At 58.9% G+C, this 15,746-nt stretch overlaps 1 protein-coding gene across 7 annotated transcripts; it reads left to right on the forward strand.

The window, feature by feature from the left end:
* Positions 1-94: 94 nt before the first annotated feature.
* NSMF (NMDA receptor synaptonuclear signaling and neuronal migration factor) lies at positions 95-10,096 on the forward strand. 7 transcript variants are annotated; one of them, XM_014828126.3, is made up of 15 exons: positions 95-386; positions 803-864; positions 1,568-2,074; positions 3,263-3,338; positions 4,504-4,572; positions 5,472-5,524; positions 6,285-6,374; positions 6,973-7,097; positions 7,516-7,599; positions 7,696-7,729; positions 7,822-7,892; positions 8,050-8,129; positions 8,389-8,491; positions 8,718-8,793; positions 8,881-10,096. In XM_014828126.3, the coding sequence occupies exons 1-15, from the start codon at positions 316-318 to the stop codon at positions 8,976-8,978; spliced, it is 1,599 nt and encodes a 532-aa protein (XP_014683612.1). In that variant the 5' UTR covers positions 95-315; the 3' UTR covers positions 8,979-10,096. The 7 variants fall into 7 exon arrangements, with proteins under 7 accessions (XP_014683612.1, XP_044634188.1, XP_044634185.1 ...); XM_044778253.2 differs by lacking the exon at positions 6,285-6,374; XM_044778250.2 differs by lacking the exon at positions 4,504-4,572.
* Positions 10,097-15,746: the final 5,650 nt, after the last annotated feature.

Genomic DNA, 15,746 nt, shown 5'->3' on the forward strand with positions numbered 1-15,746 from the left:
AGTCGCGATGGGCGGTCCTGCCGAGCCCCGCCCCAGCCCTGACGTCACCGCGGGCGGTCCCTCCACGCCCCGCCCCTGCCCTGACGTCACGGTGGGCGGAGCGCCACCCCCGGTGCCGGCCGCGCTCTCCTGGTGCTGCGGGACGCGGAGCGCCCGGCGAGGCCATGCAGGTTCCGGGCCCGAGCCCGAGCCCAAGCCCGAGCCCGAGCCCGAGCCCGAGCCCGAGCCCGAGGCCCGACGCAGCGCAGCTCCCCCGGCGGAGGCGGCGGGCGCGGGGCGCGCTCTGAGGCTGGGGGATGCGCCGCCGCCCCGACCATGGGCGCCGCCGCCTCCCGGAGGAGGGCGCTGAGGAGCGAGGCCATGTCCTCAGTGGCGGCCAAAGTGCGGTGAGTGCGGCCACCGGGCTCAGCGCCCCCGCCCCCTCGGCGTGTCCCGCGCGCCCTTCCCCCGAAACGGGTGCCCGCGCGTCACCTCCCCGGGGCCCCGCCTGTGTGCACCCTCCCGAGACTGCAGTGGGCGCGTCGCGCGACCTCACGACCCACGACCCCACATCGGGTGGCGGGGGCTGGACAGAGGAGACCAAGGCCGGGCCGGCAGGTCCAGACGAGGTGCCCCTGGACCCGAGGGTCCCGGAACTGCAACCCGCTCTTCCTGGGCTTTTCCGGTGGGAGGGGTGCCTCGGTGGTGACCCCCGATCCCTCCCTTGCTGGTGCCGAGGGCCCAGGTGTGGGTGGGCTCCTGCGGTAGGAGTGGCGGGGTGGGTCTGTGTGCCCTGATGGCGCACCCCGCTGTCCACCTGCAGAGCAGCCCGAGCGTTTGGCGAGTACCTGTCCCAGAGTCACCCTGAGAACCGGAATGGTGCAGGTAGGGCACGTGAGGTGGTGCCATGGTGGGTCCTCCACAGCCCCCCAACCTAGGGGAGGCTGTCCCTCCATCAGGCCAGGCCGTGGGGACTATCGGGTGTGAGCTGTGGCAGCTGCCCTGCTGGGCTGGCTTCCTCACGCCCCCTGCCCTCCCTGGCCCAGAGCCCCAGGAGGAGCTCCGAGTCACTCATCACCATGGCACCCACCCAGCCTGGGCCGTTGGCATGGCAACAGGCCTCTTGGCACCCCCAGGGCTGGCACCACTGTGTCTGGGGGCCAGCTGGTGGGGGGGAGGGGAGAAGTTGGCACTGGGCACACGGGTGCAGTGACAGGCTGGGAGGTGGCCTGCTTGTTCCTGCCCTCCCAGATCACCCACAGGTAGCAGAGCCTGTCGCCCCCGCCATGCACGCACGCACGCACACGCGCGCGCACACACACACACACACACACACACACACACACACACGAGGGGTCTGGGGCCCAGACAGGAGGGAAACAGGAGCCTGTAGGAGGAGTGTGTAGCTCAGAACCACCTTTCTGAAGACATAAGAGACTTCAGTTTGGGTTTGGTCAGTAGGGCTTGGGGGTAGCCCCACCCTGCGTATCCAGGCTAGGCACCTGCTGGGTGTTTCTTGCTCTCAGAGCACTGGGAGACTGGGAGGGCAGGACCGGCAGGCTGCAAGCTCCCTGTGCCTCTCCCCCAGACCACTTGCTAGCTGATGCCTACTCTGGCCACGACGGGTCCCCTGAGATGCAGCCAGCCCCTCAGAACAAGCGCCGCCTCTCCCTGGTTTCCAATGGCCGCTATGAGGGCAGCCTCTCGGAGGAGGCGGTCAGCAGGAAGCCGGCTGGTGAGGGCCCCCAACCCCGTGTGTACACCATCTCCGGGGAGCCAGCCCTGCTGCCCAGCCCAGACGCCGAGGCCATCGAGCTGGCTGTAGTGAAGGGGCAGCGGCAGCAGGAGGGGCACCCCCACCACCACAGCCAGTCCCTGCGTGCCAGCCCGGGCAGCAGCCGGGAGGACGTCAGCACGCCCTGCCAGAGCTGGGCAGGCAGCCGCCAGGGCTCCAAGGAATGTCCTGGATGCGCCCAGCTGGCCCCTGGCCCCAGCCCCTCCCTTCGGACTTTTGGGCTGGACCAGCCACCTCTGCCTGAGGCCACCAGCCGCCGCAAGAAGCTGGAGAGGATGTACAGCGTTGACCGTGTGTCTGGTGAGGGGGCTCGTTGTGGGCATGGGCAGCCTCAGGCAGGGTGCTGGTGTCTATGAGCAGCAACTGCTGTGAGGCTTGGACAGGTAGATGGGCCCAGGTCACGGCATGCAAGTAGAGTCCTGCTTCCACATCCCACGCCCCACGTCAGGCCTTATGGTTGGCTTTGTCCTTGGCAGCACTGAGTCAATCGAGGAATGCTTCCTGGAGGAGGGGGCTTGGGAGGATCTTGAGGGTTGACCAGGCCAAAAATATGGCTTAATTGGAAGATCAGGCTGCCTTCAGGGAGTCCTAGGGAACAGTCCTTGCCCCAGGACCCACCCAGTGGGGCTCCCACTCACCTCAGGAGGCACATAACTGTCTGGGCCCTGTCCAGCCAACGGGCCCCTCCCCAGGATTGTTGAGCCGTGCAGGTGTCTGGGGAGCCCTGGAGGCCTTCTGTGTCTGGAAGAGGCCTCCCTGGGACCCCCTGCCTCCTGGTTCTGAGGTCACCTCCTGAAGAACAGAGTTCTAACTAGCTGAGCCACAGTGTCCTTCCAGGATACTTCCTGGGCCTCCAAGTCAGCAACCCACCTGGGCATCAGGGCACAGGCCTGGGGTGTGGGCAGCTCACCTCCATGACCTCTTGCTCCTCTGATAGACGCAAGCAAGGGGATGGGACGGGAGTCAGGGTGAGAGAGTAGAGCTCTAGAATGTGGGATGGGGCACTCAGTAAGGTGGTCTCCACACTTGGCGAGGCTTCCACCTCACCCTTCTGGGAGGGCCCAGGGCAGGGGAGATCTGGCCAAGCGGAAGCCAGAGCATCTGTCTGCAGAGAAGGCCCAGAGCCCCCAGGAGAGGCTGCAGCCGTTGTCCCTGCCCTGCCCCCTGACCAAAGGGAGACAGTGAGTCCCTTCCACAAGCAGCCTGGAGACGGCTGTGCTCTCAAAGAAACACTCCTCAGCTGCGGCAGCCAAAGGGAGAGCTAGGCAGACGGTCAAAGTGTCAGCAGCCACTGAGCTATCTCGGCTTGAACAGCCAAGCAGCTGCACGTTGCCGTGAGGCCCTGCACCCGCCTCCTCCCTCCTGGAAGAGGGCTGGGGGACCCTGGCCCCTCTCCTCCTGGGGCTGCGGCAGACAGCCCGACAGGTGGGCGGGAAGGCTCAGGAGCCCCCAGGCCACCACAGTCACTGCTCCTTTCGTCTCTTCCAGATGACGTCCCCATCCGCACCTGGTTCCCCAAGGAGACCCTCTTCAGCTTCCACACGGCTACCACAACTATGCAAGCGTGAGTCGCGTGCCTGATGCGTGCCCACCGTGCGGGGCCCGGGCCGGGGGACCTCCTGCTGGCGCTCAGGAACTACTGCTGGACCCTCTCCCGCCCTCTGAGCCCCCTAAGTCACTGCTTCTGAGCAGCCCCATGTGCCCGTGTTCCACCAGGTCTGCAGGAAGTGATGTCAGTCTGGAGGGAGGCCGGTCTGGCTGCTCTCCCACAGCCCCCTGCCCCAAGCCCTCCATTCTCCACTGCCCTGCCCCGACTCCTGCCCCCACAGTCCCTCCAAGATGTCCATCCTGTCCTCGGGGGACCTGGCCCAGGGCTGCAGCTGATGCAGTCGCCCCTGGCCACTACCCTACCTCAGCCCCTGTGACCCGACTCTGCCCTCACACATGCCCCAAACAGCAGCCTCCTTGTGCTTCCTGTGCACCTCACGTGACCACAGCTTAGAGGTTCCCTGAGGGTCTGCTCTTCTTTACCTTCCACACACATCTGGGTTTTCTCTCATGGGGTTCCTTCCAAGGAGGCACCTTTGTTGCAGTGTCCCCCACACCAAAGAAGCTCTATCCCCACATGCTACCCCGGGGAGCCTACCGCTGCCCTTGGGCTAGCTGGGGCCACCATCTTTGCTGCCTAAGGCCAGCAGGGCACAGTCAGACCTCTGTGCCGGGCTGACCAGGTCACAGCATCTGGAGGCATGGGCTGTGGTTACCTCAGCGTCCACTGCCCTTTCAGGGGGTGAGGGACCCTCCAAGTCAGTGACAGGAAGGGAATTAACTGCAGGGGGCTTGGAGGCTGAGGGGTCACGGCTTACTGTATCTTCTCTCTCCCGCTGCCCCTTCCCGCCACGACTCCAGCATCTCGTAAGTACCCTGTGGGACCTTGAGCCTGAGGGCACGGCGGTTGTCCCTGGGGGGGCCCTCCCACCCCAAATAGGTTTGGGCAGGCCAGGGACCTGGGCCTTGACTGTGAGGGAGTGCTGTGTCCCAGTGAGCACCAAGGCCACAGCGCAGCCTGCCAGGAGCTGGACTGAGGACAGGGCAAGGCAGGCCAAGACCCTCTGCCTGGCCCAGGGCCCTGGATACCCCCCTGGGCCCTGCGCTCGCACCTCTGTCCCCACGTCTCTGTCCCTCGTGCCTGCGGCCAAGGGCAGTGCTGACTTGCAGCGGTTTCCCAGGGTGTTCAGGGGCTACGCGGAGAGGAAGCGCCGGAAACGGGAGAATGATTCCGCGTCTGTAATCCAGAGGTAGGGCCTGCCAGCCACTCGCCACCAGGGTCCGTCTCTTGTCTGTGCTGCTCTGGCCTGGGCATACCTGGCCCCGGCAGACCCGATGGGGAAAGGGCGGTGGCGACCACTGGCCTGGCCCTGCTCTGGGGACGCGGCAGGCAGGAGAGGTCATGTGGCCTGAACCCCTAGGCCTGTTTTGGGTGCACATTGACAGTTAAACTGCAGCCAGCTGGCCCATAGTGTCTGTCTCTGGTCCTTGAAGCCCAGAGCTGTGGGGTCAGTAGCAAGGCTTACCCTCTCCAGTCCAACCTCAGAGATGTGTCCAGGGAGCCTGTCCGTCCGTCTTGGACACTGGGCCTTGGCAAGGCACAAAGTTTGGGGGCAAAGAAGACCTGCCTCTGAAGTGGCTCAGGGACACGGTGCAGGGGGGAGGAGGGCGCGTCTGCAGGCCCCAGACCGACCTGTGGGTGATGCAGACAGTTGTGCTGCCCTGCCTAGTGGCTGAGTGCAGCAAGCAGGAGCCCTTCACCACTGCGGCGGGAGGCTGGCAGGGCTCAGCCTGTCCCTGGGCCCAAGGAGGGAATGCAGGGGTGGGTGGTGGCTGGGGCCGCCTGAGGGCAGGAGAAGTTTTGAGATGCGGGGTGGGGCAGCAAGAGAAGGCTTGGCCATCGTGCCTTTGTCCTGGCAGCAAAGGGGAGCCCTGGAAGGGTCTCTAGGAGAGGGACTGGGTGGGATTTGCCTCTGGGTGGGCGGTGGGCCAGTGGGAAAGCGTAAGGGCGCGGGGGCGAAATTACTGAAAGGGGCAAGGACAGAGCCTCAAGCGCTGTCAGGGGCACTGGCGGGTGGGGAGCGTGGGGGACCCGGGCGCTGCTCAACCCCCTCGGGCCCTCACCAGCCTCCCGTGTTTCCTCCCCCAGGAACTTCCGTAAACACCTCCGCATGGTCGGCAGCCGGCGGGTGAAGGCCCAGAGTAAGACCCCAGCTCGGGGCGCGTTGTGGGGCGGGGGGTGCTGCTCTTGGCCGCCGGGGCTTCGCGTGCTGCTGCTGCGCAGGAAAGACCTGACTCCTGGCCAACCGCCCGGCACTCAGACCCCGCCCCTGGCCCCGCCTGTAGCCCCGCCCCAGCACGCATGCTCAACTCCCTAGGCCTGCCCCCGCCCCTAGCCCCGCTGTGACAGCCTTGGAGCGCAGCCCCGCCCACCACTCCCAGACCTGGAACGCCAAGCCTGTAGCCGTCCCTCGGAGCCAGCCTCGCCATTGGTCCCCATCTACTTCGTGCCACCTTAGGCTCCGCTCCTCCAAGGCCGCACCCCCACCCACTTCAGGCCCCGCCCCATCCCCGCCTCCACTCCAGGCCCCACCCCACCCCACCTCCACTCCAGGCTCCGCCTCTACTGCAGGCCCTGCCCCACCCCACCTCCACTCCAGGCTCCGCCTCTACTGCAGGCCCTGCCCCAGCACACCTCCACTCCAGGCTCCGCCTCCACTCCAGGACCCACCCCCACTCCAGGCCCCACGGCAGCCCACGTCCACTCCAGGCGGCACCCGGCCCCACTCCCACTCCAGACCCTGCTCCGTCCCCACCTCCACTCAGAGCCTCCACACTAGGTACAGCCCCTGCACCATTCTGCCTCTACTCCAGGCCCCGCTTCCACTCCAGGCCCCACCCCTGCCCCACCTCTACTCCAGGCCCTGCCCCACCCACTGACCAGTTTCCGCTCTCACTGCAGCGTTCGCCGAGCGGCGTGAGCGGAGCTTCAGCCGGTCCTGGAGCGACCCCACCCCCATGAAAGCCGACACTTCCCACGACTCCCGAGACAGTAGGTGCCGGGTGCAGGCCGGCCCACCTCCCCTGAAGTTGCCCTAGGCCTCCAGGCCCCGTGCTCCGCCGGGGGACCTCTGCCCGGGCAGCTAGGCTTCTGCGCTTCTGCTCTCTGAGCCTCAGTTTACCTGTCTATGAGGTGGGGCGCCTGGCACCTCTGACCTCAGGCAGGGTTAACTAATGGCGCAGCAGGGCCCGGCAGGGTCGCCTCTAGGGCCCTGCTCTGCCTGGGCTCGTGTGCTGCCTGCGCTCCAGTGGGCCTGAAAGGTAGGTGCTATGGTGCCCAGTCCTCCCTGGTCCAGGGCACAGGCTTAACAGGCTAGAGCCTACACTTGCACGCTGGCTCCCATCTGCCTTACACCCAGGTCCACTGGCCTCTCTAGTCCGGGAGCTCCAGTCTGGTGGCAGTGGCTGTTTTTGCTGGGTTGGTGGTCACTTTGGCTTGGCTCTGTCACCCACCCCGGGGTTTTTGGCTGGCCTGGAGGATCCTCCAGGATGTGGCTTGCCAGCACTGTCCACTGCCCATCGCTGGGGGCCACAGCTGGACAGTCAGTACTGCCAACGGTTTGCATCCTGGTGACCATCCTGCTCCGCAGGTAGTGATCTGCAGAGCTCGCACTGCACCCTGGGTGAAGCCTTCGAGGACTTGGACTGGGAGACCGAGAAGGGCCTGGAGGCTGTGGCCTGTGACACTGAAGGCTTCTTGCCGCCCAAGGTCATGGTGAGGCACAGCCACCCCAGTGCTTCTCCAGCCAGGCCTGAGCTTGTGGGGGGCCCTTTTCCTCCGGGAGCCTAACTGGTTCTGCCTGGGATTAAAGCAGCCACTGCGGGCTGCCCAGCAAGGAGAATGTCTCAGGAGCTACACCAAGGCCTGCCTAGGAGAGGGGGTCTCATGGGGCTCCACATGGACCCCCTAGCAGAGGGGGTCTCGTGGGGCTCCACATGGGCTGCCTGGTAGAGAACGGGTCTCATGGGGCTCCACATGGGCTGCCTAGCGGAGGGAGTCTCATGGGGCCCCACATGGGCTGCCCAGTAGGGAGGGGGTTGGTGGGGCTGCACCCTGGGCTGCCTAGCAGTGGGGGGTGATCTCATGGGGCTTCCACTCCCCTCGGCTCTGAGCAGTTTCTATGTTTCCCCAGCTCATCTCCTCTAAGGTGCCCAAAGCCGAGTACATCCCCACCATCATCCGCAGGGACGACCCCTCCATCATCCCCATCCTCTACGTGAGTGTCTGCCCAGCCCCTCCTTGTCCCCCGATGTGGGGAGGGGGTGCTGCCTGAGAGGGACTCTGACGCAGGTGTGGCCTGTGTCTGTCTTAGGACCACGAGCACGCGACCTTTGAGGACATCTTGGGTATGTGCCCTTCAATCCCACCGTCTTCTGGTCCTAGGCTGGGGGGTGCATGCAGGCCGCGGGGGGCAGCACTCACACCTCTCCCTCCCCAGAGGAGATAGAGAAGAAGCTGAACGTCTACCACAAGGGGGCTAAGATCTGGAAGATGCTGATTTTCTGCCAGGTGGGGCTCGGTCCCTTCTGGGCCAGGAGTGGGGTGGGGGTCGAGGATGCCACCTCCATGGGTGTGCACGTGTGTGCACATGTGCATGTATGGGGGGGCGGAGCATGGGCAGATACCTCGTGTGCGAGGCCCTCCAGCCGACCACAGTCTCTTACAGGGTGGTCCAGGACATCTCTACCTACTCAAGAACAAGGTGGCCACTTTTGCCAAAGTGGAGAAGGAAGAAGACATGATCCAGTGAGCAAGCGAGGCTGCCTGTGGCTGGGGGGCCTGGAGGCGGTGTCCACCAGCACAACCTGACCCCACAGCCCCCTTTCCACGATATTCCTGTCTCTGGAGCTGAGCCTTGGGCCTTGGGCCCACCTTCCTCACACCTGAGGACCTGGACCCTGTCCTGCTCCTCCTCGCACCTGGGGACCCTGGGCCCTGGCCTGCCTCTCCTCACACCTGGGGGCCTGGCCTGGAGACTACCTGTGACCCTTCTCTCTCCCACCAGCTTCTGGAAGCGGTTGAGCCGCTTGATGAGCAAAGTGAACCCAGAGCCGAATGTCATCCACATCATGGGCTGTTACATTCTGGGGAATCCCAATGGAGAGAAGGTACAGGAATCCCAAACTCCACTCCAGGCTTTTAGAAACCCCAGACTCATGAAAAGACTTGACAAAACTCATTTCTCCTCAAGTTTCTTTTCCCTTTTCCTTTAATCCCCCTAGAGAAAACCCCTGCGCCTGAGACCAGCCAGTTGTGGGGGCTCCTGCCCCTCGCCCACCACTCCCCCTCCCTCTCCCTCCTGCCCTGAACTCACAGCCCTGCCCCTCCTTACAGCTGTTCCAGAACCTCAGGACCCTCATGACCCCTTACAGGGTCACCTTTGAGTCGCCCCTGGAGTTGTCGGCCCAAGGTGAGTTGGCTGGGCTGGTTCCCAGACTGCACGGTGGGGTCCGGGAGGCAGCGGCCTGAGCCCCCGGCCTTGCCCCTTCCTGCCCAGGGAAGCAGATGATTGAGACCTACTTTGACTTCCGGCTGTACCGCCTGTGGAAAAGCCGCCAGCACTCGAAGCTGCTGGACTTCGAGGACGTTCTGTGAGGGGCAAGGCCACCACCCAGCCGCTTCCTCGGACCGGCGGCTGGAACGGGGCTGCCACGTGCCGCGTGGGACCACATGGGTTGTGGTCTCCGCGCCCACTTCAGGGCACTCTCAGACGTCACTCAGGTTCCCTCCTGGGGTCGGGTCCTCCCTGCGCCATGGGCCACAGGAGCCACAGCCCCCAGGCTCCTCTGGGAGGAGCTTCACCCACCACGGCTGGCGGGCGCTCGGCAGCCAGGCGCTGAATGGGCCTGGCCCTGGCCCGGAGGCTGCGCCTTGGGCCACTCCTCTGCGTAGGCTCATAGAAATAAGTGCAATTTTCTACGCCTCTGAAACAATTTAAAGGGAAGCAGTGTTACTAGTTAACTAGTTAAGTGCTATGTTACTAGTCACAGCGTAAACAGCCAGCCCAGCGTGTGTTCAGGACCCTCTCTGCCCCCTAGCCCCTAGCCCCCAGCCCCCAGCCCTGCGTATTTGATCACCAGCACCAGGAGACCCGTCTATGGGGCCAGCGGCGGCCGGCTGCCCTGTTCGGCCAGTCCCCATCCTCCGTGCTTGCACTCCTCTTGCCACCCCTGCTTATCTGATCTTGGTGGCACCGCCCAGCAGGGGTGTGGGCAGCAGGGGAGGGCGCACTTTCCCTTCTCAGAGGAGGCGCTGGGTCAAGCTGGGCCTACCTGCTCCCTGTCCTCTGGGGCCTGCCTGGCTCCCTGCTACTGCTGTCCGGTTCAGCTTTTGCTGGCTTGGGCTGGAGGCCACCCCCCCATGCAGAGGCCTGGGGGCTTGGAGGCCTGCCGGGGCTGGGCCCCAGTGGGCAAGAACCCCACCACATGCTGCAGTGGGGCCTGGACCCTACATCCCAGGCCCCAGAGCTGAGCAACTGGTGGTCGGTGGGCCTGCAGCCTTGCCCAAGCCCAGTGGGGCGGGCCCTCTTGTATATAGCTAGGGCTCGGGGGCAGGCCCCCCTTTGCAGAGCCTGAGTCTGAGGATGCCTGGCTATGCCCTTGGCCGAGGGTGGGGTGGGGCATGGGCCAGGCTCTGAGCAGTGTACGATACCCCTTAGAGTGACCATTAAACCTGACCCTCCGCTGCGGCCGCCGCATGGGTCTCCTCTCTCAGCACCGTCTGTTACCTCCCTGGGCCCAGGAGCTTCTGGGCCTGCTGGTCTGAGGCCACTGCTGTGATGGCCACCTGCACACCCCCACCTGGACTGAGGGGGCTGGGGCTCCCCTGCCGGCGACACACTCCATGAGGGTTGGGGACAGGGCTCCCAGGGCTCCCATAGTGTCCAGGCGGAGGGATGGAGAAGAGCAGATCCTTGAGATGGCTGCATGGGGTGGGAGGAGTTGGTTCTGGGAAGGGGCAGAGCAGGGTGTGGAGGGGAGAACAGAGACACCCCCACCCCCTGCCGCCTCTGCCCCCACCCCCAGGCCCCTAGCAGAGGGCCACTCTGCCCCTCAGGCCATTCTATGCAGAGAGTAAGCAATGTGGCTACAGTGGGAGGCCAGGAAGTGACCAGCTGGCCACCCTTAGCCTCAGTCATCCCTGATGTGCCCAGTGCTGCCCTTCTCCGTGGCCAAGCTGCCACTGGGCACAGCCAGATGTGACCACCCTGGTGGCTGCCGGTCCAGTGGCCTGGGGACAGAGTGGCAGATGCCAACTGGGTGCAGCCAGGGCCACCAAGGGCTGGGGAGAGCAGGAGGCCACCAGCAGATAGCATGGGCAAAGGCCTGTGGTACCAGGGACCTGGAGGCCAGCACTCCTTCATGGGGTGGACGTGCCAGCCCCAGGAGCACACAACCCTGCAGCCTCCAGCTGCTTCTAGGGCGTCCAAGGTGGGGCTGGGGCTGGGGAGCAGAGACATTGGTACCAACATGAATAGATACACTTGTAGGGATTTCTGTTAGATACCAAATGCCTGTCTACATCGTTTCACTTATGAAGTCACTCATCACAAAGTCACACGTGACTGGGGTGTCCTCTGCTCTGTTTTGAGACATGATGCTTCTCCCTGCTCCTCAGGCCTGGAGCCCGCGTGACGCTGCCAGGTGAGCTTCTGTCTGTAGACAAGCCCTACAGGTCACAAGGACAGCACCGTCCAGTGTGGCCCACCTGCCCACACATCGTGTGCTAGGAAGGTTCATTCACCTGTCGCCTGCACTCCTGACCCCAGGAGCAGCCAGGAGCCCTGTCATGCGCCCCTGCCCCTCGCCGGCCTCTAATGGGGACCCTGCAGTCGCGGGTCTAGGGCTGCTGCAGCAAGTGTGTCCACCCTACACAGCCCTGAGGGTCGGCCATGGCGGGTCAGGGCAGGAGGCTCACGGGCTGGCGTCTGGTTTACAAGATTCCATCCCTCACCCGTAACTACCAAGGAGAAGCGTGATAGAGGAAAAGACGTCAAACCTGGGAGTTACCCAGGAGCAAGCCCAGTACAAACGTGGAAGGTGGTGGCTGACGAGGAGGTCAGCTGGGCAGGGCAGGGGGCAGGGCCAGTGCAGGTCACCACAGCCACCCACCCACCTGCCCCAATTGGGATGCAGAAGCAGAGGCACAGCCAAGATAGTTGGGGAAGAAATATTTGCAACACATGTGAGGGAGAAAGATTAAGGTCCTTAATATATAAAGAGCTGTTGTATATTGATAAGAACGAGAAGAACTGATAGGGAAAGTGAGCAGAGACCTGAGGAGACACTCAGAAGATGAAGTGGCCACCAGGTGATGGGGTCTTAACCCTGTTAGGAATCCAGTAGGAGCCAACACAAGGAGTGAGGTGTTACTTCTCGCCTGTTGGTTTGGCAAAAATTGTAAAGGACATTGGTGCCCTATGCTGGTGAACATGTGGGAGAAAGGTAGTGGGAACTGCTGTGGCCTTTTTGGAAAATAATCTGTCACTAGCTTTTAAAATGTAGTCGATAAACTGGCATGCTCGTAGAGCCAGCACCTGCCTCTGGGGCCTTCTGTGAATATGGCTACTATCCTACTGTTCGTGCCATTAATTGGGGCGAGGCCAGATCACGTGGATGAGCATGAGCAGATCATCCCAAAGGCTGATCATTAAGAGAGAAGTATGGTCATGTAAGAGGCCCAAGTACGCTGTTTAAAGTGATTCAACACCGACGAAGCAAGTCCTGCACATGCACTGTGCGCCCGTGCCTCCGTGGTCACCCACCCGCTGTGTGCTCATGCATGCCCGTGATCACCCACCCCCTGTGTGCGCATGCACCCGACGTGATCACCCACCTGCTGTGGGTGCACGTGCCTCCGTGATCGCCTGCCCAGAACAAAAATAGAGGGAACAAAGAAAAAAAAAACAAAATAATAAAATGCTGGACCTAAATTCGAACATATCAATAATTACACCAGATGTAAGTGATCGCTCTCATCACTTAGGAAATTCCAAAGATTTTAAGAGCTATGAGCCAGAAACAGATAAAGACAAAATGTATATATATATATATATCACAATATCTCAATCTGTTTACAAGAAACTCACTTCAAATATGATATAGGTAGATTAAAAGTAAAAGGATGGGAGATGATATACATGCAAATACGAATCAAAAGAGGACAAAAGAGGCTATGTTAATATCACACAAAGTACACTTTGGAGCAAAGAGAATTACTGGCGATAAAGAGAACATTACATGTTGATAAAAGGGCCAGTTATTCAAGAAACTAACAGTTCTAAAGGTATGTACCTAACAACACAGCTTCAAAACATTTGAAGCATGGGAAAAAAAATTTTAAGCAAAAATTAACAGAACTGAAAGTGGAAACAGATAATATAAATGCACAATGCAGTTGGAGATGTCAGCACTTCTCTCTCAGTAATACAACTGGTAGACAGAGAATCAGCAAGAATATGAAATAAATGAACAACACCATCAACCAACTGGACGTAGGGAGAATTATAGGATATTCCAATACCCAAGTGCATGTGGAAATTCACCAAGATAAAACACAACTTGATTCAAAAAAGTGAGGACCTTAACAAATTTAAAATAATCAAAAACATGATTATGTTTTCTGACTATAATGGAACTAGACTAGAAATCCATAACAGGAAAATGTTGGGAAATCTCCAGTCACTTGGAAATTAAACAACACAATACTAAATCCATGGACCAAAGAGGAAGTCTAAAGGGAAATCTAAAATATTTTGAGCAGAATGAAATTAAAATATAGCCTATAAACAAATTGAGAGATGCAGCTAAAGTAGTGCTTAGAGGGAAATGTATAACACAAATACCTTAGAAAAGAAGAAAGGTCTCTGGGGTGGGCCCCATGGCTGAGTGGTTAAGTTCTCATGCTCTGCTTTGGTGGCCTGGGGTTCAGCAGTTCAGATTCTGGGCACGGACCTACACACCACTCTTCAGGCCATGCTGTGGTGGCATCCCAAATAGAAGAACTAGAATGACCTACAACTAGGATATACAGCTATGTACTGGGACTTTGGGGAGAAAAATAAAGAGGAAGATTGGCAACAGATGTTAGCTCAGGGCCAACCTTCCTCACCAAAAAGCATTTCGAAAAAGAAAAGAAGAAAGGTCTCAAGTCAACCTAAGCTTCTACTTAAGAAATCAGAAAAGGAAGAGCAATATAAACCCAAATCAAGTAGAATAAAGGAAGTAAATGTAAGAGCAGAAACCTAAAGCAGGTAAAGACGAAAAAACAATCGGAAAAAACTGCGAAACAAAAAGCTGTTTCTTTGGAATGATCAATAAAATCGATAAGCCTCTAGAAACTGGCAAAAGAGCAGGCACAAAAACCAATATCAGGAATGAGAGGGGGCTGTCACTATAGACTTCACAAGGATAGCAAAGGAATGAATAACTGAATATCTATTCACACATTCAACAGCTTAGATGAAACAGACCAATTCCTCAAAAGCCACAAACTGCCACAACTCACTCAGCATGAAATAGATAGTTTGAATAGCCCTGTCACTACTAAAGAAATTGAATTTGTAGTTAAATATCTTCTGGAAAAGAAAGTCTACGATGGCTTCACTGGCAAGTTATACAAAAAAAACACTGAAAGAAGAAATAAACATTCTACAAATCCCTTCCAGAGAAGAAAAGGAAGCACAACTTCCCAACTCATTTTACAAGTCCAGCATTACCCCAATACTGGAACCAGCCCTAAAAAGCAGCCTGTAAACCTTGTGAACACAGCTGCAAAAATCCTCCACAAATACAGTCATTCTCATTGTTTGAGGTAGTTATGCCCTAGAGAGTTGCTGCAAACACCTTTAGCAAACACTGAGCCCCGCTCCTGGGGAAACACGGGCTTAGGTTCCCGAAAGTTGCCGGACTTTGTCCTCAGTGTCAACAGTGGACAGTGTGAACAGTAAAAATAGAACCGCCAGTTATTTTACCAGCAAAATGGGTTTATTCTGGAATAGCAGAGGAACTGCCTTTTGGGACAAGCAAGCTATGGCAGAACCACAGGCAAGCCCAGCCAGCAGAGGGGAGGAATGTCACGCTACAGAGAAAAAGGAGGGAGTTGGGCGCAGGGGTGGGGAGGTGATGAGCAAAAGGCCCTTGGAGGAGAGCAGGAGTCTGGGGTTGCGACGGCTCCTCATGGGCTGAGCTGCGATGTTTTCCCATTGGCTGGGCCTGTTGCTGGGCCAGGAGAAAGTCGTCCTTCCTCCCGCTGGGGTGGTAAAGTGGGCGGCTTCCTGCCCAGAACTGCGCAGGTTGAGATGGTGGTGTGTGCCTGAGAGCTCCGCCTGCAGGGCTTCCCAGCTCCATTTTATTTTATTATTATTTTGTGTGTGTGAGGAAGATCCCCCCTGAGCTAACATCCGTTGCCAATCCTCCTTTTTTTGCTTGAGGAAGATTAGCCCTGAGCTGTGCCCAGTATTCCTCCACTTTGTATGTGGGATTCCACCACAGCCTGGCTGATGAGCAGAGCAGGTAAGCACCCGGGATCTAAGCCCGTGAACCCCAGGCCGCCAAAACGGAGCACGCAGAACTTTAACCACATGTCCATGGGGCTGACCCCTTCCCAACTCCATCTTTTTTCCTTTTTTTTTTTTTTTAAAGATTGGCACCAGGTGCCAATCTTCTTTTTTTCTTCCTCTTCCGTTCTTCTTCTCCCCAAAGCCCCCCAGTACATAGTTGTGTATTCTAGTTGTGAGTGCCTCTGGTTGTGCTAAGTGGGACACCACCTCAGCATGGCCTGACGAGTGGTGCCATGTCCATGCCCAGAATCCGAACCAGAGAGACCCTGGGCTGCCAAAGTGGAGCACGCAAACTTAACCACTCGGCCACGGGGCCAGCCCTGCCGACTCCATTTTAAATGAGGTTTTCTCTTTATTAATTTTCACAACAGCAGTTCAACACTGCACTTGGGGGCCATTTTGAACAGAGAAATCACCGAGAAAAAGCACAAAAGTGCACAAAACATAGCACTAAATAGACCATGAAAAGGACAATTGTTTACAGCATGATCTGAAACAAGAAGGCAGAATGTGGCCTTGCTCAATCTCAGCTGAGAAAATGCACATTGGGGACTCACATTTTTTATTGCTCTGCACTTGTCCACAAATGACCCACAAAAACACTGCAAGAATTGATTTTGGGATTACAAAAAAATTTTGGTTAGCAGGCAAAATTGCTAACACAAAATCCACAAATAATGAGGACCAACTGCATTAGCAAATCAAATCAAATCCAAGTAATACATAACATAAGGCACCACAGTCAAGTGGAGTTTAATCCTGAGAATGTAAAGTGGTTCAGTATTGAAGAAAGCCAATCAATG

Source organism: Equus asinus, chromosome 10, assembly GCF_041296235.1.
Source record: "Equus asinus isolate D_3611 breed Donkey chromosome 10, EquAss-T2T_v2, whole genome shotgun sequence".
In the NCBI taxonomy this organism is placed as follows: domain Eukaryota; kingdom Metazoa; phylum Chordata; class Mammalia; order Perissodactyla; family Equidae; genus Equus; species Equus asinus.